Source organism: Salmo trutta, chromosome 28 (genome assembly GCF_901001165.1).
Source record: "Salmo trutta chromosome 28, fSalTru1.1, whole genome shotgun sequence".
NCBI classification, from domain to species: domain Eukaryota; kingdom Metazoa; phylum Chordata; class Actinopteri; order Salmoniformes; family Salmonidae; genus Salmo; species Salmo trutta.
In genome coordinates, this window is record NC_042984.1 from 17623966 (window position 1) to 17650038 (window position 26073).

Here is a 26073-nt window from a genome sequence, read left to right on the forward strand (position 1 = left end):
ATTATGATAATTGAAAATATACATGTTAGCAATTATGGCACTGGCAGGGTTTTCAGCTGAAATTGTCTATTTCAAGTCAGCTCAAATCAGACATTAACGCTCAACGTAAAATCCAGAACTAGTTTGTAAAAAACAGTACAGTATGCACTGGAATAAGTGTGTGTGTGTGTGTGTGAGTTGTATGTGTATTGACAGGTTGCCGTAGGACCTCTCCTGCTGGGCTCAGAGCTAGGCATAGTTCCCCCGGGGGGAAAGGATGGGCTCTATTCAGACCGTTGCCATGGGCCTCAGCTGTTGCTAAGGACACCATCCACCATGCTGGTTTGGCTGCAGTAGCTCCTGGCACAGGAAGGGATCTCTCTCTCTCCCTCTCTCGCTCTCTTTATCTCTCCCTCTCTTGTTCTCTCACTCTCTTTCTCTCCCTCTCTCTCTCATTTTCTCCCTCCTTCTGCCTCTCACTACCTCCCTCCTTCTCCCCTCCCTGTCCTCTCTTCTCCTCAGTGTATACCTTACTAAGGTGACAGCGGAGGGGAGTCACAGCAAATAGAGAGAACAGAGGAACAGATGGCAATGTCAGAGAGTAGGACAGGAGAAAGAGGAGAGAAACAACAGATCTGTTTAGCTAATGGTGAACAAACATCAGGCCAGCAGCAGGTCACCTCTATTCACCAGGCTCTGGGCCCTGGGCTCAGGAGGCTGACTGGGCTGGCTGACACCTTGCAGTACACTAACTTTTTTTCCACTGCCACCAACTGTTTCAGTTGATGGCACCAGCACATGATTTGGTCGCACCGATTTTTGTAATGTTCAGCTTGCCTGTTTTAACAGTCTATCATTGGACTGTACAACAATACTTAATTTTAGCCTATATAATTAAAGCTGCAATATGTCAATTTTAGCCGACCCAACAAAATGAACATAGAAATGTGAGTTATAGACCTGTCATTCTCATTGGAAGCAAGTCTAAGAAGGGGTAGATCTGTTTTATTTGCGCTATTTCTATGCTTCCCGTTCTTAAGATTAGTTCTTGCGTCTTTTACGTTTAATTTTGTACACCAGCTTCAAACAGCTGAAAATACTATATTTTTGGTTATGAAAAATATATTTCACAGCGGTTTAGATGGTACAATGATTCTCTACACTATACTTGCTTGTTTTGTCACATAAACTGAAATTAGGCAAACTATTAGAATTTTAGCAAACAGGAAATGGCGGAGCGATTTCTGCATATTGCACCTTTAAATATACACAGTGCCTTTGGAAAGTATTCAGACCCCTTAACTTTTTCCACATTTTGTTACGTTACAGCTTTATTCCAAATGTATTAAATAGTTTTTCGTCCTCATCAATTTACACACAAAACCTCGTAACTGAAATATCACAATTACATAAGTATTCAGACCCTTTACTCAGTACTTTGTTGAAGCACCTTGGCAGTGATTACAGTATTGAGTCTTCTTGAATATGACGCTACAAGCTTGGCACACCTGTATTTGGGGAGTTTCTCCCATTCTTCTCTGCAAATCCTCTCAAGCTCTGTCAGGTTGGATGGGGGGGTGTTGCTGCACAGCTATTTTCAGGTCTCTCCAGAGATGTTCGATCGGGTTCAAGTCCGGGCTCTGGCTGGGCCACTCAAGGACATTCAGACTTGTCCCAAAGCCACTCTGCATTGTCTTGGCTGTGTGCTTAGGATCGTTGTCCTGTTGGAAAGTGAACCTTCACTACAGTCTGACATCCTGAGCGCTCTGGAGCAGGTTTTCATCAAGGATCTCTCTGTACTTTGCTCCGTTCATCTTTCCCTCGATCCTGACTAGTCTCCCAGTCCCTGCCGCTGAAAAACATCCACACAGCATGATGCTGCCACCACCATGCTTGGCACCGGATGTGCCAAGTTTCCATTCCACGTGACGTTTGGCATTCAGGCCAGAGAGTTCAATCTTGGTTTCATCAGACCAGATGAAACCAGAAACCTTGTTTCTCATGGTCTGTGAGTCTTTAGGTGCCTTTTGGCAAACTCCAAGAGGGCTGTCATGTGCCTTTTACGGAGGAGTGGCTTCCGTCTGGCCACTCTACCATAAAGGCCTGATTGATGGAGGGCTGCAGAGATGGTTGTCCTTCTGGAAGGTTCTCCCATCTCTACAGACGGAACTCTAGACCTCTGTCAGAGTGACCATCGGGTTCTTGGTCACCTCCCTGACCAAGGCCCTTCTGCCCCGATTGCTCAGTTTGGCCAGGCGGCCAGCTCTAGGAAGAGTCTTGGTGGTTCAAAACTTCTTCCATTTAAGAATTATGGAGGCCACTGTGTTTTTGGGGACCTTCAATGCTGCAGAAATGTTTTGGTACCATTCCCCAGATCTGTGCCTCGACACAATCCTGTCTCGGAGCTCTACAGACAATTCCTTTGACCTCATGGCTTGGTTTTTGCTCTGACATGCACTGTCAACTATGGGACCTTATATAGACAGGTGTGTGTGCCTTTCCAAATCATGTCCAATCAATTGAATTTACCACAGGTGGACTCCAATCAAGGTGTGGAAACATCAAGGATGATCAATGGAAACAGGATGCACCTGAGCTCAGTTTCAAGTCTCATAGCATAAGGTCTGAATACTTATGTATATTAACTTATTTCTGTTTCTTCATTTTAATATGTTTGCAAAAAATTCTAAAAACCTGTTTTCACTTTGTCATTATGGGGTATTGTGTTTAGATTGCTGAGGATTATTTTTTTTGAATACATTGTAGAATAAGGCTGTAACGTAACAAAATGTGGAATGTGGAAAAAGTCAAGGGGTCTGAATACTTTCCGAAAGCACTGTATATATAATATCAATTACCTTGTGCATGGGCATGCTGAACCTCGACATGGCCAATTAGGATATTGAAAGGTCTCCCTTTTTCAACGATGCCGGAATACACGATTTCATTCTTTAGTGGAGATGTTGGTATCACTGTCTATCATGAACGACAGGTATGGGGCTGAAGTGAATTTGGCACCAGTATTTTGCTTGGGAATGTCTGAGATTACGCCAATGAATTGTGCACAATGCTTGTCGTTGGCGTATGTTGGATTTACAGCCAATCTGTTCTTCTTCTGAATAATTCATTTGGTCAATGGCATTTCCTCTCTGGCTATATTATAAGCTGTATTGAACTTTGTTATCATTTCAGATTCCTTACTTGAGCGGGAGGCTGCATCTTGGTGCTGACAGGCTGACGGAAGGTGGGCAGCGCTACGGGATATCCATCCGTCCCTACACTTCTTGTGCTTCCTACTGTCGATGTGAAGCTTCAACGTTTTGAGTTTGAATTGTGTTGATGCAGTTGCGAATTTGGAATTGGAGGGTCCGCACTCTTTACAGTACATGCAGTACATTGCCTTGTTTTTGTATCTCAACTACTGGAATTCTTTCATGCCTATTTATTTTTCAATGGCTGTGCCTGTGAATCCTCCTCGTCCACCTCCTCACTTCTTGAGGGCCCCGACTGACACGGTTCCTCTTCTATTTCCTCTTCTGGGGACACAGTTCGCTTCCTTAAAAAAGTCTCAATAGTCTACTATATTTTTTTGAGCAAAGATTTTTTTCAAGGTTACTCCAATCGGGGAGGGGTGAGGGAGAGACTGAAGCCAAAGTGATTTATAAAGAGAAAGTGATGTAAATAAAGAGTCGGACACAGGTGTAGGACTGTGTTATGGTTCTTTTTTGGTCAATTGCACGTTACTGTTTGAATTAATCATGATAATAAAAAAAGCTAATTGTGAACCAAAAACATAACCATAATACAGGAAGGCACAATTTAAAGTCCAATATTTACACGAGAGCCAGGATCACGAAGATCACGTTCCCTGTTGCTCCCTATTAGGACACCTAATCTATGCAGGTGGGCAGGGAGTGTAGGCCTAGAGGTGTGGACTTAGGCTGTGCAGAGGGAAAAACATGGAGCTCTATGGGTGGGAGTAATCAGAACAGTTTCCTTACTCCTTGGACCGACAGACCTCCAGGCCTCTTGGCCTACACTCCCTGCCCGCCTGCCCTCTTTCTGGGTCTGAGAGTTCAGCTTACTCCCACCCATGGAGCTCCATGTTTTCCCCTCTCTACAGCCTCCACACCTCCAGGCCTCTAGGCCTAATAATAGCACAGACCAGGCTTGCTTGGTGGCCAAGCACACACACTCATGGAATCACACTTGCACATATACACACAGGTCACAATTGGGGTGGTTCAGCTTGACTATACAGGCATTGCCTACCAGTTGCTATGGGGAACAGTAGAACTAGAGAATAACTTCCTCCGCGTGTCGTCCTCCGCATTGCTTTCAACTCCCCAGCCCTTTGCCTGCCACGTTCAGTTGTGTGTCCCCATCACCTCACCCCGTCCCCTCGACCCCAGCCCCTTGACCCCATCCCCTCACCTCACCCCATCCCCTCAACCCCAGCCCCTTGACCCCATCCCCTCACCTCACCCCGTCCCCTCAGCCCCTTGACCCCATCCCCTCACCCCGTCCCCTCAGCCCCAGCCCCTTGACCCCATCACCTCACCCCGTCCCCTCAACCCCAGCCCCTTGATCCCATCACATCACCTCACCCCGTCCCCTCAGCCCCTTGACCCCATCACCTCACCTCACCCCGTCCCTTCAACCCCAGCCCCTTGACCCCACCCCCTCACCTCACCCCGTCCCTTCAACCCCAGCCCCTTGACCCCATCACCTCACCCCGTCCCCTCGACCCCATCCTCTCACCCCTCGACTCCATCTCCTCACCCCGTCCCCTCGACCCCAGCCCCTTGACCCCATCCCCTCACCTCACCCCGTCCCCTCGACCCCAGCCCCTTGACCCAATCACCTCACCCCATCCCCTCGACCCCAGCTCCTTGACCCCATCACCTCACCCCATCCCCTTGACCCCAGCTCCTTGACCCCATCACCTCAGCCCGTCCCCTTGACCCCATCCCCTCACCCCTGTCCCCTCACCCCGTCACCTCACCCCTGTCCCCTCACCCCGTCCGCTCGACCCCATCCCCTCACCCCGTCCCCTCGACCCCATCCTTTCACCCATCTCCTCACCCCGTCCCCTTGACCCCATCCCCTCACCCCGTCCCCTCAACCCCCTCGACTCCCCACAACCCCCTGTCACGGAGATAATATGTCAGTGACCAGGTCTGTGGGCTGGGTGTCCTCAGGGCAGGCAGGCCTAGTTTGTTAACCAGTTTAACGGAACAAAGGATACATTTGTCCAATTAAAGACCCACACTTAAAACCCAGAGGGGGTTGGGAGGGACACACCTGAACCAGCCTTTCATGTCCCTGTCCCCGGTTCCACAAACCCATCCAAACCAAATGTTGATTATCCACCAGAGCAAAGCCATGAAAATAATCAATGAGGCCAAATGCAGCAGGACATACTGTACTTTAACCAGGGTTGGACTGCTCTGTTCTCCAGTTCTAGAGGCATGGCCTTCTGCCCATACTGGACTGGAGCATCACTCACATCTATCACATAGGAGATGTGTTTCTGAAAGGTGGGTTGTGGATTATTACACAAAGCCCACGCTGTGTGTCCTGCCAGCTTCAACATGATGAGAGAAGGAGCTATAGGCCTATGATAATCCCACGTGGGAATACATCCCTTTGGTCTCAGGCTCAATACTCCTTAACCCATGACTCAGTAGTAAGGAGCAGGGATGTGGAACCAACCTTCATTGCCAGTATTCCCAGCTCTTCCCTTCATCTCTCTCTCCTCAGTTCTGGATTTGATCAGAGAGAGAGTTCTGCTGGGGGCTCTTTAAACACTCCGTTCAACCTATAACGGTTCTATTTCTTCTCTCTTTTAACATCCCTTCTTTCTACATGTTCCTCTGCTTCCATCCCTGCCTGGCTATATCAAAGGGAGTTAGCAGCCCCCCCCCAGGGCTACACTCACCTCACACTTAATGCAGTCACCTCTCTCTTCCCACCAAGACTATTCCCCTTGTGGAGAATATGGGCTCTAAAGCAGTAAATGAACCTTCTCACTCACATAGCATCACATTTAGATGACGCTACTCTTAGGTAATATAGACCCAGAATCATCTAGAAGTATTTGAAAAATGGCAATCTTTCTCAGATTCTGACCCAGAGAGCCCTGAAGCTTGATGTAGGTCTCTGGGGGAAAGTTAGCTGCTATCCATGAATCCACTCTGTTAGGGAATTTCCAATAGACCATTGGATAATCTTTTGACATTTTAACAGGACCATTAAGAGTTAGATGGAGGTGCTATGTATCGATTGCCCCCCCCCCCCCCCCCACACACACACACACACACACGCACACGCACTCACACACACCCAACACACACCCAACACACACCTAAAACACACCTAAAACACACAGCCAGCTGTATGAAAGACAGCAGTCTAATGTGCCCATACTGTATGTTCCTCTCCAGCTCTACATATTGTCCTCACTTCCCTGTCTCTGTTCCCCTACCCTTTAACCCCTGTTCCTCCCCCACATCTTAACCCCTGTCCCTCCATCAACCCCCCTACTAAAACATGCCTGTTACCACACCAGCAGCACAACCCACAAATCACCAGCATTAGCTGGCTTCCCTTCGCCTTGCTCCACCCTTGCCCAGGAAATAGCCAGAGAAACAGCAGGAACTAGGCTGTAGGGAGAGAAAGAGAGAAACAGAGAGAGAGCGAGAGGAGCTTGGATTGAATGGGGAAGCGGGAGAAGAAGGTGTGTGTGTGTGTGTGTGTGCGCGTGAGTGAGTGAGTAAGGGGAGGGGGTTCTTTGGGAAGGGAGCCAATCCAATTACAGGCAGCGGTGCAGACTAGTCCTGGTTCCTGGTTCCTGGTTCCTTCCTTCAGTTGCACTAAATTCACATTTCAACAATATTTTCCTCCTCCTCCCCTCTCCCTTCTCTCTCCCTCTGTCTCTCTCTGCTCTGGGGGAATGGGGGAGGGGGAAGCAGGCAGAGTGCAGCCAGAGTCAGCTTCCTTACATGAGGATGAGGCTCCAGCACTGCTACGCCGTGTCACTGCATCTACCAAGCATAACATCCTGCAAACCTATAGCCCTGTCCTGCTGTGCTGCCCTGCCCTAACCTGGTCCTCTCCACTGGTCCCCATGACCTGCCTAGCACCAGCTTATCAGCCTAGTGCAGTGGGAGAAAGCAGGGTCTGGGGCTGCAGTGGGAGAAAGCAGGGTCTGGGGCTGCAGTGGGAGAAAACAGGGTCTGGGGCTGGGAGTCTGAGACGGGCTGCAGTGGGAGAAAACAGGGGTTGGAGATAGGGCTGGAGCTGCAGTGGGAGAAAACAGGGGTTGGAGATAGGGCTGGAGCTGCAGTGGGAGAAAACAGGGGTTGGAGATAGGGCTGGGGCTGCAGTGGGAGAAAACAGGGGTTGGAGATAGGGCTGGGGCTGCAGTGGGAGAAAACAGGGGCTGGGGATAGGGCTGGAGCTGCAGTGGGAGAGAACAGGGACTGGGGCTGGGAGTCTGAGACTGGAGCTGCAGTGGGAGAAAGCAGGGACTGGGGCTGGGAGTCTGAGACTGGGGCAGGGACTAGCATGTATGACACACAGGGATGGAGTTACTGTAACCCCCTAAACAAACACGCTACCAAGCAGCCTCATCCTCTCCCCTCCTTCCCCTCTCTCTTTGTCATGTATGGGGTCAGGCTCCACGGCTCAACAGGCTGAACATACAGGCTTCTGGGCTTTTCTCTCCTAGCCAGTCAGTCAGCCAGTCAGCCAGCCAGTCAGTCAGCCAGCCAGCGGGGCAGTGGACTGAGGAGTGGCATCTCCCGGTGTGCCTCCCAATATCCTGGTTCATTCGTCCCCCATGCTATGGCTGTGAGAGAGGATATGGTGGCACCAGCACCAGGCAGCCATGATGGTTTGCTTAGCAAGGCATTGTCATACATGAAGGCAGAGATGTTATGTGAAGAGAAGACACATTCTGTATGTGAGGAATGCAGCAGGGAGATGGAAACTGCACAGTACTGTACGCACCAGAGTGGAGAGAACCATGTTCTACTGTCTAATTCAATTTAACCATGTAGAAAAAAAGGTCTAAATTATTAAGTATCTCAAACAAGGGGGATTACGCCGAATGAGTCTTTTTCAATTTCACATCCGTATTGGGGCACAGATTCAATTATGAATAAATAGATGAAGAAACCAAAATAACCCAGCGGGTCCATTTGTGTTGTGTCTCAGGGGATAGGGAAACAGAGGGCGAGCCAAAACAGGTAGAAAGACGCTCTTAACAGCACAACTGTTATTTTCTCTCTCTATCCCTCTATCGTTCCCACTCTCTCCTTCTCCTGCTCTCCACCCCTCCCTCTTTCTTCCCCCCTCTCTCTCCATCTCTCGCTCACCTTCCCTCTAATCCTCTCTCTAGGAGTGACAGCTGGTGTTTTTGGGAGGACTGGATCTGTCCTACTCCGGCCCATGTGGCAGAGGCCCACACTGTCACTCAAGCTGTGACAGTTCCCAGGGGGGGGCAAGGCACAGCGGAGGGGAGTCAAGGCGCACAATCTGCTTCCATACACTAGGAGGATCCATAATGCATAGTACCACCATGACCAATGGCAACTGATTAGATTGGTACAGTAAGGCACTTTTCCAGATGCTCAAAGAGCTTTACATTACAATGTACAGGAAAAACTCACCTCATAAACCACCATCAACATCATCGACATGCAGCAAGGCAGCCGAGACAGCAGCCCAACACAGCAGCCCTTCTAGACCACACATACATCACTCAACTGTTAAATACTTCTATTTCAATACCAAAACAGTGCTGACTGTGTAATGCCAGGTTAACCATTGTAATATGATGAAGTAGCCTACTCTCCACCACGCAACACGCTCCACTTTCTGCAACATCATTATAATATTCCCATGTATAATAGCCACCTGGTCCACTAGGTGCTCTATAAGCTGTTTGTTTTGGCGGCGGTGGGGTGAAATATGCCATGATAAGAGGACTGTCGGCCCTTAAAGCTACAGTCTGGGATCTAACAATCTATTCAAATGGCATTTTAATTCAAAACAATTCTTCTGTTTTTCAAATGCCAGACGGGAGATTTAACCGACAGCATTGTCTGGCCGCTCCAGCAGAGACAGAGGCTGGGTTTTGCGTGGGCCTGCTCTCTCTAGCCTCCCCCCTCTCTCTGGGTTGCAGGAATAAAGGTCCCTATGAAAATTAATGGGCCAGTGGAGGTTATTCAGCACGGCCGCAATGAACAGAGCTCCTTCCAAAAGGAGTAACATAATGAGCACTACAGAGGAACGACACCCCTGCCCCCCAACGCCCTGCCACTCTACACCCCTGCCCCCCAACGCCCTGCCACTCTACACCCCTGCCCCCCTACGCCCTGCCAATCTACACCCCTGCCCCCCTACGTCCTGCCAGTCTACACCCCTGCCCCCCTACGCCCTGCCACTCTACACCCCTGCCCCCCAACGCCCTGCCAATCTACACCCCTGCCTCCCTACGCCCTGCCACTCTACACCCACTGCCCCCCTACGCCCTGCCACTCTACACCCACTGCCTCCCTACGCCCTGCCACTCTACACCCCTGCCCCCCTACGCCCTGCCACTCTACACCCACTGCCCCCCTGCCACTCTACACCCCTGCCACTCTACACCCACTGCCCCCCTGCGCCCTGCCACTCTATACCGCTGCCCCCCTGCGCCCTGCCACTCTATACCGCTGCCCCCCTGTGCCCTGCCACTCTACACCCCTGCCCCCCTACGCCCTGCCAGTCTACACCCCTGCCCCCCTACGCCCTGCCACTCTACACCCACTGCCCTCTACGCCCTGCCACTCTACACCCCTGCCCCTACGCCCTGCCACTCTACACCCCTGCCCCTCTATGCCCTGCCCCTCTACACCCGTCCCTCTACACCCCTGCCCCACTACACCCCTGCCACTCTACACCCATGCCACTCTACACTCATGCCATTCTACACCCCTGCCACTCTACGCCCCTGCCACCCCTGCCACTCTACACCTCTGCCCATATGGAGGAGAAAAGTTTTCACACTGTGCTCCATCCAGACTGAGTCCCTGGAATAGAATAGCACCACTTGACAGTGTCTGAGGGTCTGAAGACCAGTCAGTGGACAGACTCCTCAGTCTCCAGAGGCCATGGCTTCAACAGTGATGAAGTGGCTGGGATCTCTTTAAATGGACCTTGAACTGGGACACCAGAATAGCCAAACGAGCTGGAGAAGACTGCCCAGAACACAGTGCGATGGAGAGGAGTCTTCTCTGGCCTATGCTCCCTAAGGTGCGATGGGCTTAAGTACTGTAAGTCAGCATTTTAGAAACAAAAGCTGTGGCTGACGATAACTGCTGGTAACTGACCACAACTGCCAGTAACGGTAACTGACCTTTTTGAGGCGTCCGCTCTTGGTGCCAACGAAGGCCACGCAGTATCCGTTGTAGACGTAGGAGGTGACAGAGGTCATGCGGTCCCGTGTCTCTGTGTAGAGGGTGTGTCCTGTCACCAGCTGAGAGCCGCCAAGGGGCTGGTTGATGTCCAGACCACAGAACGAGTCATCGATGGGCACCGGCTGGAAGAGAGAGAGAGAGGTTAGAGATGGAAAAGAAAGCAAGGTTAGAGATAAAGAGAGGTTATAGATGGAGAGAGAGAAGTTATAGATGGAGAAAGAGACGTTATAGATGGAGAAAGAGAGGTTATAGATGGAGAGAGAGAAGTTATAGATGGAGAGAGAGAGGTTATAGATGGAGAAAGAGAAGTTATATATGGAGAGAGATACTATAGATGGAGAAAGAGATTATAAATGGAGAGAGGTTATAGATGGATAAAGAGAGGTTATAAATGGAGAGAGATTATAGATGGAGAAAGAGAGGCTATAAATGGAGAGAGGTTATAGATGGATAACGAAAGGTTATAAATGGGGAGAGGTTATAGATGGAGAAAGAGACATTATAGATGGAGAAAGAGAGGTTATAGATGGAGAAAGAGAGGTTATAAATGGGGAGAGGTTATAGATGGAGAAAGAGAGGTTATAGATGGAGAAAGAGAGTTTATAAATGGAGAGAGGTTATAGATGGAGAAAGAGACATTATAGATGGAGAAAGAGAGGTTATAGATGGAGAAAGAGAGATTATAGATGGAGAAAGAGAGGTTATAAATGGGGAGAGGTTATAGATGGAGAAAGAGAGGTTACAGATGGAGAAAGAGAGATTATAGGTGGAGAAAGAGAGGTTATAGATGAGAAAGAGAGGTTATAGATGGAGAGAGAGGAGTTATAGATGGAGATCGAGAAGTTAAATATGGAGAGAGAGAGATTATAGATGGAGAAAGAGAGTTATAGATGGAGAAAGAGAGGTTATAGATGGAGAGAGGAGTTATAGATGGAGAGAGGAGTTATAGATGGAGAGAGAGAGAATATAGATGGAGAGAGAGAGGTTATAGATGGAGATAGAGAAGTTAAATTTGGAGAGAGGTTATAGATGGAGAAAGAGAGGTTATAGGTGGAGAAAGAGAGAGAGGTTATAGATGGAGAAAGAGAGAGAGAGAGGTTATAGATGGCGAGAGAGAGGTTATAGATGAGAGAGAGAGGTTATAGATGGAGAGAGAGAGGTTATAGATGGAGAGAGAAGTTATAGATGGAGAGAGAGGTTATAGATGGAGAGAGAGGTTATAGATGGAGAGAGAGGTTATAGATGGAGAGAGAGGTTATAGATGGAGAGAGAGAGATTATAGATGGAGAGAGAGAAGTTAAATATGGAGAGAGGTTATAGATGGAGAAAGAGAGAGAGAGAGGTTATAGATGGAGAAAGAGAGAGAGAGAGGTTATAGATGGAGAGAGGTTATAGATGGAGAGAGAAAAGTTATAGATGGGAAGAGAGGTTATAGATGGAGAGAGAGGAGTTATAGATGGAAAAAGAGAGGTTATAGATGGAGAAAGAGAGAGAGGTTATAGATGGAGAAAGAGAGAGAGAGGGTATAGATGGAAAAAGAGAGGTTATAGATGGAGAAAGAGAGAGAGGTTATAGATGGAGAAAGAGAAAGAGAGGGTATAGACGGAGAAAGAGAGAGAGAGGGTATAGATGGAGAAAGAGGTTATAGATGGAGAAAGACAGAGAGCAGGAGATGTGGGAAGAAAGAGGGAGAGATACAGAAAGAGACAAAGTGGATCCTAGTGCATCCGTCTCCCTGGTTGCCAGACGTACATTTTGCTGTCTTTCTGTTCCACTTGGTAGACATGTCTATGCTGTGCTTGAACGAGCCCCACCTTGCACTCACCCTGCCTCATTACACAGGGATATGATCACATCAGGGCAGGAGGAGGAGAGTATGCTTACTAAGTATGGCTTCTCCCATACAGAGCTTCTCTACACTGCAGGAAAACATACACAGTTATGGATGTAATGGACAGTGAAACAACTAGAGAATCAGGCTGGAGGACTGCTCACTCGAAGAGAAAAATGACCTGTCAAAATGTCTGATAAAATCTCCTTCTCAACAGAAATCTAAACTAAGCAGAATCACAATGGTGCCGTCAGACTCATTTAAACTGTCCTTAATTTGGTTGGGAATGGAGCTCCACATCAAGTCACATCAGAGGAGGGAGAGACTGGGCTGTGTCTATGGTGGTGACCCAGGCCACAGTGTGCGTGGCAGTGGCAGGGTTTCCACTACTTACCACAGCTACAGTTGAAGTCAGAAGTTAACATACACCTTAGCCAAATACATTTAAACTCAGTTTTTCACAATTCCTGACATTTAATCCTAGTAAAAATTCCCTGTTTTAGGTCAGTAAGGATCACCAGTTTATTTTAAGAATGTGAAATGTCAGAATAATAGTAGAGAGAATGATTTATCTCAGCTTTTATTTCTTTCATCACATTCCCAGTGGATCAGACGTTTACATACACTCAATTAGTATTTGGTAGCATTGCCTTTAAATGGTTTAACTCTGGTCAAACATTTCGGGTAGCCTTCCACAAGCTTCCCACAATAAGTTGGGTGAATTTTGGCCCATTCCTCCTGACAGAGCCAGTGTAACTGAGTCAGGTTTGTAAGCCTCCTTGCTCGCACACACTTTTTCAGTTCTGCCCACAAATGTTATATAGGATTGAGGTCAGGGCTTTGTGATGGCCACTCCAATACCTTGACTTTGTTGTCCTTAAGCTATTTTGCCACAACTTTGGAAGTATGCTTGGGGTCATTGTCCATTTGGAAGACCCATTTGCGACCAAGCTTTAACTTCCTGACTGATGTCTTGAGATGTTGCTTCAATATATCCACATAATTTTTCTCCCTCATGATGCCATCTATTTTGTGAAGTGCACCAGTCCCTCCTGCGGTAAAGCACCCCCACAACATGATACTGCCACCCCTGTGCTTCACGGTTGGAATAGTGTTCGTCGGCTTGCAAGCCTCCCCCTTTTCCCTCCAAACATAATGATGTTCATTATGGCCAAACAGTTCTATTTTTGTTTCATCAGATCAAAGGACATTTCTCCAAAAGGTACGATCTTTGTCTCCAAGTGCAGTTGCAAACAGCAGTCTGGTTTTTTTATGGTGGTTTTGGAGCAGTAGCTTCTTCCTTGCTGAGTGGCCTTTCAGGTTATGTTGACATAGGACTCGTTTTACTGTGGATATAGATACTTTTGTACCTGTTTCCTCCAGCATCTTCACAAGGTCCTTTGCTGTTGTTCTGGGAATGATTTGCACATTTCGCACCAAAATACATTCATCTCTAGGAGACAGAACACATCTCCTTCCTGAGCGGTATGATGACTTTCGTACTATTGTTTGTACAGATGAACGTGGTACCTTCAGGCGTTTGGAAATTGCTCCCAAGGATGGACCAGACTTGTGGAGGTCTACAATTTTTTTTCTGAGATCTTGGCTGATTTCTTTTGATTCCCCCATGATGTCAAGCAAAGAGGCACTGGGTTTGAAGGTAGGCCTTGAAATACATCCACAGGTATACCTCCAATTGACTCAAATGATGTCAATTAGCCTATCAGAAGCTTCTAAAGCCATGACATCATTTTCTGGAATTTTCCAAGCTGTTTAAAGGCACAGTCAACTTAGTGTATGTAAACTTCTGACCCACTAGAATTGTGATACAGTGAATTATAAGTGAAATAACATGTCTGTAAACAATTGTTGGAAGAATGACTTGTGTCATACACAAAGTAGATGTCCTAACCGACTTGCCAAAACTATAGTTTGTTAACAAGAAATGTGTGGAGTGGTTGAAAAATGAGTTTTAATGACTCCAACCTAAGTGTATGTAAACTTCCGACTTCAACTGTATATCGTAAAAATGTATGAAAACAAAATGTGCTTTTTGGTCTTATTTTAAGGTTAGGGTTAGGCATAAGTAAAGGCTAGGTCTAAGGCTAGGGTTAAGGCTAGGGCTAAGGCTAGGGCTAAGGCTAGGGTTAAGGCTAGGGTTAAGGCTAGGGCTAAGGCTAGGGTTAAGGATAGGGTTAAGGTTTGGGTTAAGGCTAGGGTTAAGGCTAGGGTTAGGTTTAAGGGTTAGGGTTAAGGCTTGGGTTAAGGCAAGTGTTAAGGCTAGGGTTAGGGTTAAGGTTAGGGTTAAGGCTTGGGTTAAGGCTTGGGTTAAGGTTAGGGTTAAGAGTTAGGGTTAAGGGTTGGGTTAAGGCAAGGGTTAAGGCTAGGGTTAGGGTTAAGGTTAGGGTTAAGGCTTGTGTTAAGGCTAATGCTACACAACAGCACACCCCGCTACACTCGTAAAGCCTCTGCTTTCATGAGCAGAGTGAAAAGCAATAACGCTGTTGGGCATAAAAGCTTCAGCCTCGTAGACTCGCACCCTCAGCCACCCTATCCTTGTGGAACAAACATAATTTCCCTTTCTTCACAGCTCTCAAAATAGCATGGATGGAAAGATAGTGGGCCCACTCCACGGTCATATGAAAGCTAAGCAGGAAACAGGCAGCTAAATGCCGGTGTTTAGCAGTATTTATGTCTCTTACTCGGTGAAGGTACAACATGTCTAAAATGATTTGAGCTGGTTTATGTTTCAGTGTGCAGAGGCCCTATCTGGGGATCTGTGTCTGTCACAGACAGAGAGAAGCGGTCTGAATCAGATGAGAGACCTATAGTTGGAGCTATAAAAGAGCCTGAGAAACAGACCTCAGACACTGTAACTTATCAATAAAACTACTCCCTCAGACCCCAACCAATATCATGTGAAGAGTGCATCAGTTCCTGTAGTCTAGACTCTGAGTACGGGATTCAGAGCATTTGGTTCTGATTCTATCTAAATTGTTTAGATGATGTATGCTTAGTAGGCTTGGCTGGAAACCTAAATCCCTTTGCATCTTATGTGGTCGTGTTGTCCAAAAACACTTTCCTATGGGTTTTGAGGGTTTCTTGTTTATGGTTTCTACTACCAATAAATGTTGGAGATGGAGATCTGGAGTCACTAGATTTCACTGTGGGATGTATCTAATGCCAACAACATGGATTATCATTGTCAGAGTCCATAAATATAATACACCAGTGACTGGTGGCATTTTAATCCATATTGAACCGATCACATAGCAGGTAAAATGGACAGGGGAGGGTGGTATATCCACTTGTGAAATTCAAAATTGTTCAGGCTTGTCAACTTTTATGGTGATATTAAAAATACAAGATGATGTCTCAAATTCTAACCATTTTGATGGCAAAGTGAAGGCTACACACACTCCCTGTAATTTACATAGATAAACTTCCTAAAGCAGAATCAGATATGTGGACACTGAGGTAAACTGAGGTGAAGTGTCTGATTAGCCATTCACACGGTCCCCCTCGAACCCCTGACCTCTCATTCCCATGACAACGCTATGGGTAGCCATCACTAGGTGACAGGGATGTGGACACGGGTTCAGTTCCATCTCAGGAGACCTACAGAGGGCTCAATCAATAGTGGCTCCTCTTTAAACACAAATGCTCTGGAGCAGGTTTTCCCAGACCAAGTCTAACCTACATGTAATGGATTTTCAATACACTTTAGCTATGTTTACAGGAGTATATTTTGTGATATAGAACTAGTTCATTTAGAAGATTGCTTTTTCTTCTTTAGAAAAGCAGCTGGTCACAACCTCTGCCTCGAGTACAAAAGCATTTACTCTCCTTGAGAGAGATTGAAAGAAAACACAGTCAAGGTTAGCATTCCAGAGGACATATCCAGCTGTTGGGGTGTAATGTGTACGGGCTTTCAGAGTTCTTCATCTGTTGACGTCTATGTGCATAATCCATTAAACACTTTCAATTTATTGACCAGTCCTCAACAGACAGCAGGAAAGAGTCTTTACGTTCCTACATTTCCTTATCTGCTGGGCTAGCCGCTGGACGTGTTTCCTTGGCCAGCAGAGAACAGAGAAGGGAGGGTACTATGGAATGTGGCTGGGACTACTTGAGGAACATTCTAATGAGGGCTGAAGGAGAATGGAGAGAACGGTGTAGGGGGTCTGGGTAGTGATGATGGTCCCACTGGGGGCTGATGGGGGATTCTCCTGGGGACAAAAAGAGAGGCCATAGATCTGAACTTACTTCCATGGTTAAAGAGAATGCCTCCATACCACCTCTCTCTCTCCCTCTTTCCATCTTTCCCCCTCTCTCTCTCCCTCTCAATTCAATTCAATTCAAGGGGCTTTATTGGCATGGGAAACATATGTTAACATTGCCAAAGCAAATTAAATGCATTTTTTTTAATAAACAAAAATTAACAGTAAACATTACACTCACACAAGTTTCTAAAGAATAAAGACATTTTATATTATATATAAATGTCATATTATGTCTATATACAGTGTTGTAATGACATGCAAATAATTACAGTACAAAAGGGAAAATAAATAAGCATAAATATGGGTTGTATTTACAATGGTATTTGTTCTTCACTGGTTGACCTTCTCTTGTGGCAACAGGTCACAAATCTTGCTGCTGTGATGGCACACTGTTGTATTTCACCCAGTAGATATGGGAGTTAATCAAAATTTGATAAAACATTTGTTTTAGAATTCTTTGTGGGTCTGTGCAATCTGAGAGAAATATGTGTTTCTAATATGATCATACATTTGGCAGGAAGTTATGAAGCGCAGCTCAGTTTCCACCTCATTTTGTGAGCAGTGTGCACATAGTCCGTCTTATCTTGAGAGCCAGGTCTGCCTATGGCGACCTTTCTCAATAGCAAAGCTATGCTCACTGAGTCTGTACATAGTCAAAGCTTTTATTATTTTTGGGTCAGTCACAGTGGTCAGGTATTCTGCCAATGGGTACTCTCTGTTTAGGGACAAATAATATTCTAGTTTGCTCTGTTTTTTTTGGTTAATTCTTTCCAATGTGTCAAGTAATTATCTTTTTGTTTTCTCATGATTTGGTTGGGTCTAATTGTGTTGCTGTCCTGGTGCTCTGTGGGGTCTATTTGTGTTTGTGAACAGAGCCCCAGGACCAGCTTGCTAAGGGGGCTCTTCTCCAGGTTAATTTCTCTGTAGGTGATGGCTTTGTTATGGAAGGTTTGGGAATCGCTTTCTTTTAGGTGATGGTAAAATTTAACGGCTCTTTTCTGGATTTTGATAATTAGCGGGTATCGGCCTAATTCTGCTCTGCATGCATTATTTGGTGTTCTACGTTGTACACAGAGTGTTTGTCCCATTTTGTGAATTCTTGGTTGGTGAGCGGACCCCAGACCTCACAACCATAAAGGGTTCTCTCTCTCTCTCCGTCTCTCTCTGGTGCTAATGAAACCAAACAGTGCAGGCCCCAGATAACGTCTCCCTCCGCCTGACAATCACCTCTGACATTGCACTAATGGGGAATTTAGTGATGTTAATATAAGCAGTCAATAGAGTGGCCCGGGGGACTAGCTCAAAGGCAACCACACACTTCTGATCTCGCCGGGTATATCATCAATACGTCAAAAATATAGAATCCTATTTATACCCTGAACCCCCGCCCCCCCGGCCCGCACATACACTAAATACAGGCACCAGCATGCACACACAGACGTACATAGACAGAAAGACAACACACACACACAGACGTACATAGACAGAAAGACAACACACACACACACACACACTTTTATAAAAGATATACAAACTTGCAAATGAAGGCAATTGCCGTCAAGCATGCCACGCTATAGCCTATTGCACACTCATATGCATTACATGTCGTAGAGACTATGCACTTAGCTAGGCATTAGTGTTCATAATTCCCCTTTTAATTCATATTAACAAAAAGAGCAAAGCCATAAAGGAGCAGCCAGGACAGATGCCTCATGGGACTGAATTTAAATAAAGAAACGTAAGAAGATGCTACAGCAGATAGATGGCCTGGTGTTACAGAACGCTGACGCTTTCGGAGAGGAGGGTGTGGGATCTAGCTGCTAGCACACTACCATGAGCTGAGCTCACCTGCCCTCTTTCTTTCTCTCGCTCTCATTTGCTCCCCGCCTCCCTCCCCCATCTATGAGGGCAGAGTGTTTATTTGGATTGCGCTAGAGGAGAATATTATCACTTTGATGGTTGCCAAGGAAAATAAATCCCCTCCTTAATTTGTGAAAATGTTCTCTGTCATTCAGAGTCTTAAATGTTCCTGTTCTGCTCCCCCCTATCGGAGCTGCAAAACAATTAGGCCTAATTACATGTAGTGTGAGAATGATTTGATAACGGAAAGTGTTGTACCCCTGCAAAGTACAGATGTAGAATCTTAATTTCAGCCAGTTTGCTACAGCAGGAAAATAATCTTGCAGCAACAGGAAATGTGAATTATTATTTGGATAATAATTAAATGACATTTTTGTAAGGGTTGATACATTTTTCAAAAGGGAAAAGCAAGTCTGAAATGTCAAAGTTTTGTGGAAATTACAAACATCAGAAGCCTTTTTAAACCTCAAATACACTACAAGTTGTAAATGTCGTGCATTGCAGCAAAAGTATCCTGCAAACTAAGATCCTACATCTGTAGAGCAGTCAAAAGTAGGTATCTTGATTGCTGTGTGTTACTATTATGAGTGTGTGCATTCACCATAGTTCCTCTCCGTCTCAGACTCAACCCTGTGGTTTCTAGGGTCATTGATGAGCTGTGGTCGCTGCCCTGTTGATTAATGTCTAGAGGAAACATTAGAGCTGACATTCTACTCCTTGTGCTCCGTGTCATATGCCAAACATGGAGTGGGAAGTGGAATGTTAGCACAAACAGACTGTTACCCAGGTTATTAGAGCTGAGCTGAGAGCATTCTGCTGGCTTTATACATCCAACTGAGGCTGATGTGGAAGAGAGCTGCCTGCTTCACATAACCTTTTTGTTCGTGACAACAGAGGTGTGGATGGACAACAAAACGGAATAATGATGTCAGGTTTGTGTAAGATGAGTCTAGCTTTTGAACATTTGTTGAGAATGTAAAAGGTTGCACTGTCATTGTTCTCTGTAGAAATGGTAACTATAGACCATGACACTAGTGAGCCATAATGGACATTGGGGTATGATTACAGAGAGAGAACTGGGAAGTATGCACAGTTGTGTTGCTCTGTAGTTCTGGAACCTTAGTCTGGGCCTTTTATTCTGTCAGGGCCAGTGTGTGTATGTGTGTGTGTGTCCTCTGTAACTCACCGCTTTAGTGCACTGCACGTCTTTTCCCAGCAGCCAGTTGAGCTCCAGGTTGCCCTCTCCCTGGTAGCAGGACTGCAGGCGCTCCTTGATGCGGGCGTTGATGTCCTTGATGGTGAATACGCAGAGCGCCGAGTCATCTGGCGGCCGGTGGTACTGCTTCTGGCCCTTGGAGAATACGGTGAAGAGCACGTCGTCCGTGGCACTGATGTTGAGCGAGACGGCCAGCACACGGCCCGGCTTGGCCAGGTAGGCGGCCTGCAGGAGACGATACTCCACACCGTTCCTCACGCAGCCCACAGGTAAGGAGACGTATGAGTGGAACTTGTGGTCGTCCTTGCAGAGGCGGACGATGCGCGAGGTGTAGAAGAGGTCGTTGGAGGATCCACCTGATGACATGCTGTTCTCCGGCGTCTCGGGCTGGACGGTCAGGAAGTAGACAAAGGAGCCGCTGGCGAAGCCATACACGTAGTAGATGTCGAAGTGGGACACCAGCGCCAGCGTGTCTGACGGGATCTTTATCAGAGACGAGACGAAGTCTGTGTGAAGCTCGTAGTCTAGCATGGCCGAGGACTCTGGGTCGCTGGGGAGCTTACGACTGGAGATGGTGGGGAAGTAGTCCTGTTTACCGTCTACGGCCGTCCCGATGAAGAGAGTCCCATCCTGGCCCTTGGAGGAGGGCACGATGACCCCGTACATGGTGCCTGTCTGGTTGACGCTGGAAAGGTAGTGCTCTTTCTTATGGGACGGCTCCACTAGGATGAAGAGATCATCCAGACGCAACAGCTTGCAGACTCCCTGGTAGAGACTACCGCAGGCCAGTAGACGATTCTGGCTGTAGTCTATGAGAAGCAGTTTGTTGACGTTGTTAGTGGAGGTCAGGGGTTCAGAGCAGGGCTGGACGATGAGGGGCGGGTAGCACGCCTTGTTGTCGTCCTCAGGGCCTGTGTCGTGGGACACCATGAGGGTCAGGTTACCCGAGAGCTTGTAGACGCGGTTGACCGCTCCGATGTAGAGCGCCCCCGTTGTCTGGTGAACCGTCAGGTGGTTGAAGGCCCACTCCCGGCGCTCCGGGTGGAAGCTGGTGAAGGTGGTGAAGGTGATCTGGCCTTGGCACACGGTGGCAGCGACAGCTAACAGCCACATGCCCAGCATGGCCAGCACAGTGCCCCCTCTAGGGCCCGCTGGGAAAGTCCTGCCACTGCGTCGTGTTACCCGCCGCGACCGCCGGCCCTCCATACCTCTAGGGACGCTGCAGCAAGGCAACAGCAGAGTAAACAGGAGGAGGAATGTGAGGGAAGGAAGCTAGGCTACCTTCCACTTTGTCTTCTCAAAGGCTAGGTTCACGCTTGTATCTTTACCAGGGTCTTCACATGTTTCTGAAAGAAAGACAGAGAGAGGGAGTGAATAAACGAGAGTTAGCACATTGTGACTCACACTCAGTCAAAGGGGAAGCAGATAAAAGCTAATGGAAAAGCCTGTTTATTCAGTAACTGCTGCTTGAGAAGGGGAGGAGTTCACCCTCACCAAGGCGACAATGAGTTAGGGAACAGTGGAATGGAAGCTGACAGAAGACAATGGCAGGAAAAACCTTTATCGCCACATTCCAGAGGAGTTGCTGGACGGGATAGGTCTGATAGGACAATGAAGGAAAGTGAGCAGGTTACGGTTAACGGAAATTAGAATGACCTGAGTCATAGTTATGCTGTCTGCCTCGGAGGGGCCTTAGAGACACTGGGTTTCTAAGAAAAAACACAAACCAATGGACTGCCCTGGGTGCCACATTTCACAGATCTCCCCTCCCCATGCGCTGCAATGAGTCAACTACATCAGAGAAGCACCCTTCAGGCTAGTGGTCTATAATCAATACAGACACTTATTTAATTCTACAACGACTAATTCTAGATGCCATGGGTAAAAAAAATATTTAAAAGTATGGGGCTATTTAAACAGACATTTAAACAGAGATCTTACAGTCCAAAATATACCAGCTAGAAAAAGACTTACAAGGGTAAAGAACAGCTAAAAACCAAAGTAATGATTAATAAATATATTGGGGCTCATATTATTTTTCCTTAGAAGGAGGCATTAGCATTGCCATCTGATTTCAGTTATACCCCTCTACCCCCCTCCGGTCGGCTGGCACCCTTCCCTATCCATGCTCCTTATTTTCCAGTCTAAATGTGAAAACATCCATAAAGGGAAGTCTGCTATTTATGTAACGATGCTTTGCAGTCTGGCCCCTCCTTCATGTTATACACCGAGAGAGAGAGACAGAGCGAGAGAGAGAACGTCTATATTCTTTTAAAACCTTTGTGAGTGCAATGTTTAGAGTTCATTTCTAATTGTTTATTTCCCTTCCCTTTGGTTTATTGTCTGTTCGACTTGCTTTGGCAACGTAAACACATTTCCCATGCCAATAAAGCCCTCTAAATTTAAATTGAAAATGTTTATTTAGAGAGACACAGAGGGGAGAGAGAGAGAAAGACCCTCTTCACAGTTTTTCCCTAGGAGTTAATTATCTGGTCCATGGTAGAGGGGAGGTCTGGATCTTATTACTGGAACAAAGTGAGAACAAATTGGGAGCCAGATCCACTGCTTGCACCCCTCCTTCCCTACCTTCATCCCTCTCTGCTCTTCAAGGGCTCTGTCTGTTTTCTCCCCCCCCCACCCCCCTCCTTCCCTACCTTTTTATCTCCTTCCCTATCTGACACCTCACCCTCCCTCTCAATTCAATTCAAGGGGCTTTATTGGCATGGGAAACATATGTTAACATTGCCAAAGCAAGTGAGGTAGATAATAAACAAAAATGAACCGTAAACATTCCACTCACAGATGTTCCAAAAGAATAAAGACATTACAAATGTCATATTATGTATATATACAGTGTTGTAACGATGTACAAATGGTTAAAGTACAAAAGGGAAAATAAATAAGCATAAATATGGGTTGTATTTACAATGGTATTTGTTCTTCACTGGTTGACCTTCTCTTGTGGCAACAGGTCACAAATCTTGCTGCTGTGATGGCACACTGTGGTATTTCACCCAATAGATATGAGAGTTTATCAAAATCGGGTTTGTTTTCGAATTCTTTGTGGATCTGTGTAATCTGAGGGAAATATGTGTCTCTAATATGGTCATACATTTGGAAGGAGGTTCGGAAGTGCAGCTCTGTTTCCACCTCATTTTGTGGGCAGTCTGCACATAGCCTTTCTGTTGAGAGCCAGGTCTGCCTACAGCGGCTTTCTCAATAGCAAGGCTATGCTCACTGAGTCTGTACATAGTCAAAGCTTTCCTTATGTTTGGGTCAGTCACAGTGGTCAGGTATTCTGCCGCTGGGTACTCTCTGTTTAGGGCCAAATAGAATTCTAGTTTGCTCTGTTTTTTGTTAATTCTTTCCAATGTATCAAGTAATTATCTTTTTGTTTTCTCATGATTTGGGTCTAATTGTTTTGATCATTAGCGGGTATCGGCCTAATTCTGCTCTGCATGCATTATTTGGTGTTCTACGTTGTACACGGAGGATATTTTTGCAGAATTATGCATGCAGAGTCTCAATTTGGTGTTTGTCCCATTTTGGGAATTCTTGGTTACTGAGCGGACCTCAGACCTCACAACCATAAAGGGCATTGGGTTCTATAACTGATTCAAGTATTTTTAGCCAGATCCTAATTGGTATGTTGAATTTTATGTTCCTTTTGAGGGCATAGAATGTCCTTCTTGCCTTGTCTCTCAGATCGTTCGCAGCTTTGTGGAAGTTACCTGTGGCGCTGATGTTTAGGCCAAGGTATGTATAGTTTTTTGTGTGCTCTAGGGCAACGGTGTCTAGATGGAATTTGTATTTGTGGTCCTGGCAACTGGACCTTTTTTGGAACACCATTATAGGTTTGGCAGAATCTGTGCAGAATATCTAGGTGCTGCTGTAGGCCCTCCTTGGTTAGTGACAGACCAAGGAGCGTCTCTCTCTCTCTCTCTCTCTGTATCCCCCTCTCTGCCTGTCTCTACCCCTTCCCTGTCCCTCTCTCTCTCTCTCCCTACCTCGCTCACTCCCGCCCTCCTCTCTGCTCTTTAAAGGGATAATTTAGCTTTTTTACAATCAAATATTATAATTTTTTATGTAAATGTCACGTTATAGAAGGGTCCAGACACTTTTTCTGCAATTTGACTTATTTTTGGGAAACTTACCCTAACCAGCGATTCACTTCCTCATCCTCTTTGCACAGTACGGGGTCTCTGAAAAGACATGAATAAAGGCTCCAAAAATACACAAATACATCCTCTTAGAAACGGAAACGATCAGTAGAGTGATACAGGTCCTAGATGTTGTACACATGAAATTGCGTCATTGCAAACTTTATCTACAACGTTATATTCCATTTTGTGCGAAATCAAGCTGCTTCGCGTATCTAAATGTTCCATTCTCTGTGTAGCCTGCTGCTAGGATGTACAGAAAGGTATCGCTCGAGTTGAAACAAAATTGAATATAACGTTGAGAGCTTTTTAGTTTCAAAAAGGATGTATTTGGATTTTTATGGAGCCATGTTTTTTCAGAGCCCCCGTACTGCACAACAAGGATGCCGAAGTGAATCGCTGGTTGGGTCAAGTTTCTCAAAAAAAAGCTAAATCACTAAAAAATGTATCTGGACCCTTCTATAACATGCCATTTACATCAAACATTTTAACTTGGTTGTAAAAAAGCTAAATTCTCCTTTAAGGCCTCTGACTGTTTTACCAGGATCTGAATCTATTAATTATTATTCTTCCACGATGTTACTCCTGTTTTAATCCTTTATTCTCCCACTGACACCATCACGTCCTGCAGGGATTCATTATTGGCCCCAGAACAATCATTCCTAAATGAATCAGGACACCATTAGACATGCACAGCTCACACTCCTCTCCCTCTCTTTAATACCACAACCAGCACTGCTGTGTGCTTTCACCTCCTTTATCAGTATTATTCCATCAGGACTGAACAACGCCATGCAGTGAGGCACTAACAAGTGGAAACAATGGCAGCAGTAGCAGCAGGTGCAGAAGTATCAGCAGTAGCAGTAGTTGCATAAGTAGCATGTAGCAGAAGTAGCAGTAGTAGCAGCAGCAATAGCAGAAGAAGCAGCACTAGCAGTATTAGCAGGAGTAGCTGAAGTAGCAGCAGTAGGAGAAGTCGTAGAAGTAGCTGAAGTAGCAGCAGTAGCAGAAGTAGCAGAAGTAGCAGCAGCAGCTGAAGTAGCAGCAGTAGAAGAAGCAGTAGCAGAAGTAAAAAAGTAGCAGCAGTAGGAGAAGTAGTAGCAGAAGTAGAAAAAGTAGCAGCAGTAGCAGCAGTAGCAGAAGTAGCAGTAGCAGCAGTAGTAGCAGCAGTAGCTGAAGTAGCAGCAGCAGCAGAAATAGCAGAAGTAGCAGAAGTAGCAGAAGTTGCAGCAGCAGCAGCAGCAGAAATAGCAGAAGTAGCAGTAGTAGCAGCAGAAGTAGCAGAATTTGCAGCAGCAGCAGTAGTAGCAGCAGTAGTAGAAGTAGCAGAAGTAGAAGCAGCAGAAGTAGCAGAAGTAGCAGCAGTAGCAGCAGCAGTAGCAGAAGTAGCAGCAGCAGTAGCAGAAGTAGCAGCAACATCAGAAGTAGCAGTAGTAGCATAAGTAGCAAGTAGCAGAAGTAGCAGCAGCAGTAGCAGCCTTAGCAGCAGTAGCTGAAGTAGCAGCAGTAGGAGAAGTAGTAGAAGTAGCAGAAGTAGAAAAAGTAGCAGCAGTAGCAGCAGCAGCAGTAGCAGTAGCAGTAGCAGCAGTAGCAGCAGTAGCAGCAGCAGTAGCAGCAGTAGCAAAAGTAGCAGCAGGAGTAGCAGAAGTAGCAGCAACATCAGAAGTAGCAGTAGTAGCAGTATCAAAAGTAGCAGAAGTAGCAGCAGTAGCAGCAGTAGCAGTAGTAGCATAAGTAGCATGTAGCAGAAGTAGCAGCAGTAGCAGAAGAAGCAGCAGTAGCAGAAGAAGCAGCAGTAGGAGAAGTAGGAGAAGTAGCAGAAGTAGAAAAAGTAGCAGCAGTAGCAGCAGCAGCAGTAGCAGCAGCAGCAGTAGCAGCAGCAGCAGTAGCAGCAGTAGCAGTAGCAGCAGTAGCAGCAGTAGCAGCTGTAGAAGTAGCAGTAGCAGCAGTAGCAGAAGTGGCAAAAGTTGCAGAAGTAGCAGCAGTAGCAGCTGTAGAAGTAGCAGCTGTAGAAGTAGCATCGCAAAATCAAGGATGATCAGACGTAGCGCTACTACAAGAGTAATTAGTGTGAAGCTGGACGAAGTAGCTGTGGACCGTGTGTGTGTGGGTTGGTGGGGACGCCAGGGGGTGAAACATGTCAGACACAAGCCTACATTGTTCGTTACACTACACATTTTGCATTTCTCAGCAGGAAGAGAGGAGAGGACATCAGAGAGAATCAAGCCATGGGTGAGAGAGAGATGTGGCTGGAATAATCAGCTGCTTCTTTGAATTT

The 26073-nt window shown here is 46.4% G+C and overlaps 1 protein-coding gene across 2 annotated transcripts in view; it reads right to left on the reverse strand.

Annotated features, from left to right (window-relative positions):
• Window positions 1–26073, reverse strand: part of LOC115165645 (plexin-A2) — a 361064-nt gene that overhangs the window by 283551 nt on the left and 51440 nt on the right. For both annotated transcript variants that reach the window (XM_029718900.1, XM_029718901.1), the window contains exons 2-3: window positions 19606–20981; window positions 10385–10567 (exon numbers count right to left, since the gene is read on the reverse strand). In XM_029718900.1, the coding sequence (XP_029574760.1) occupies window positions 10385–10567; window positions 19606–20841 (1419 nt within the window). In that variant the 5' untranslated portion in view covers window positions 20842–20981. The remainder of the gene's footprint in view (window positions 1–10384; window positions 10568–19605; window positions 20982–26073) is intronic.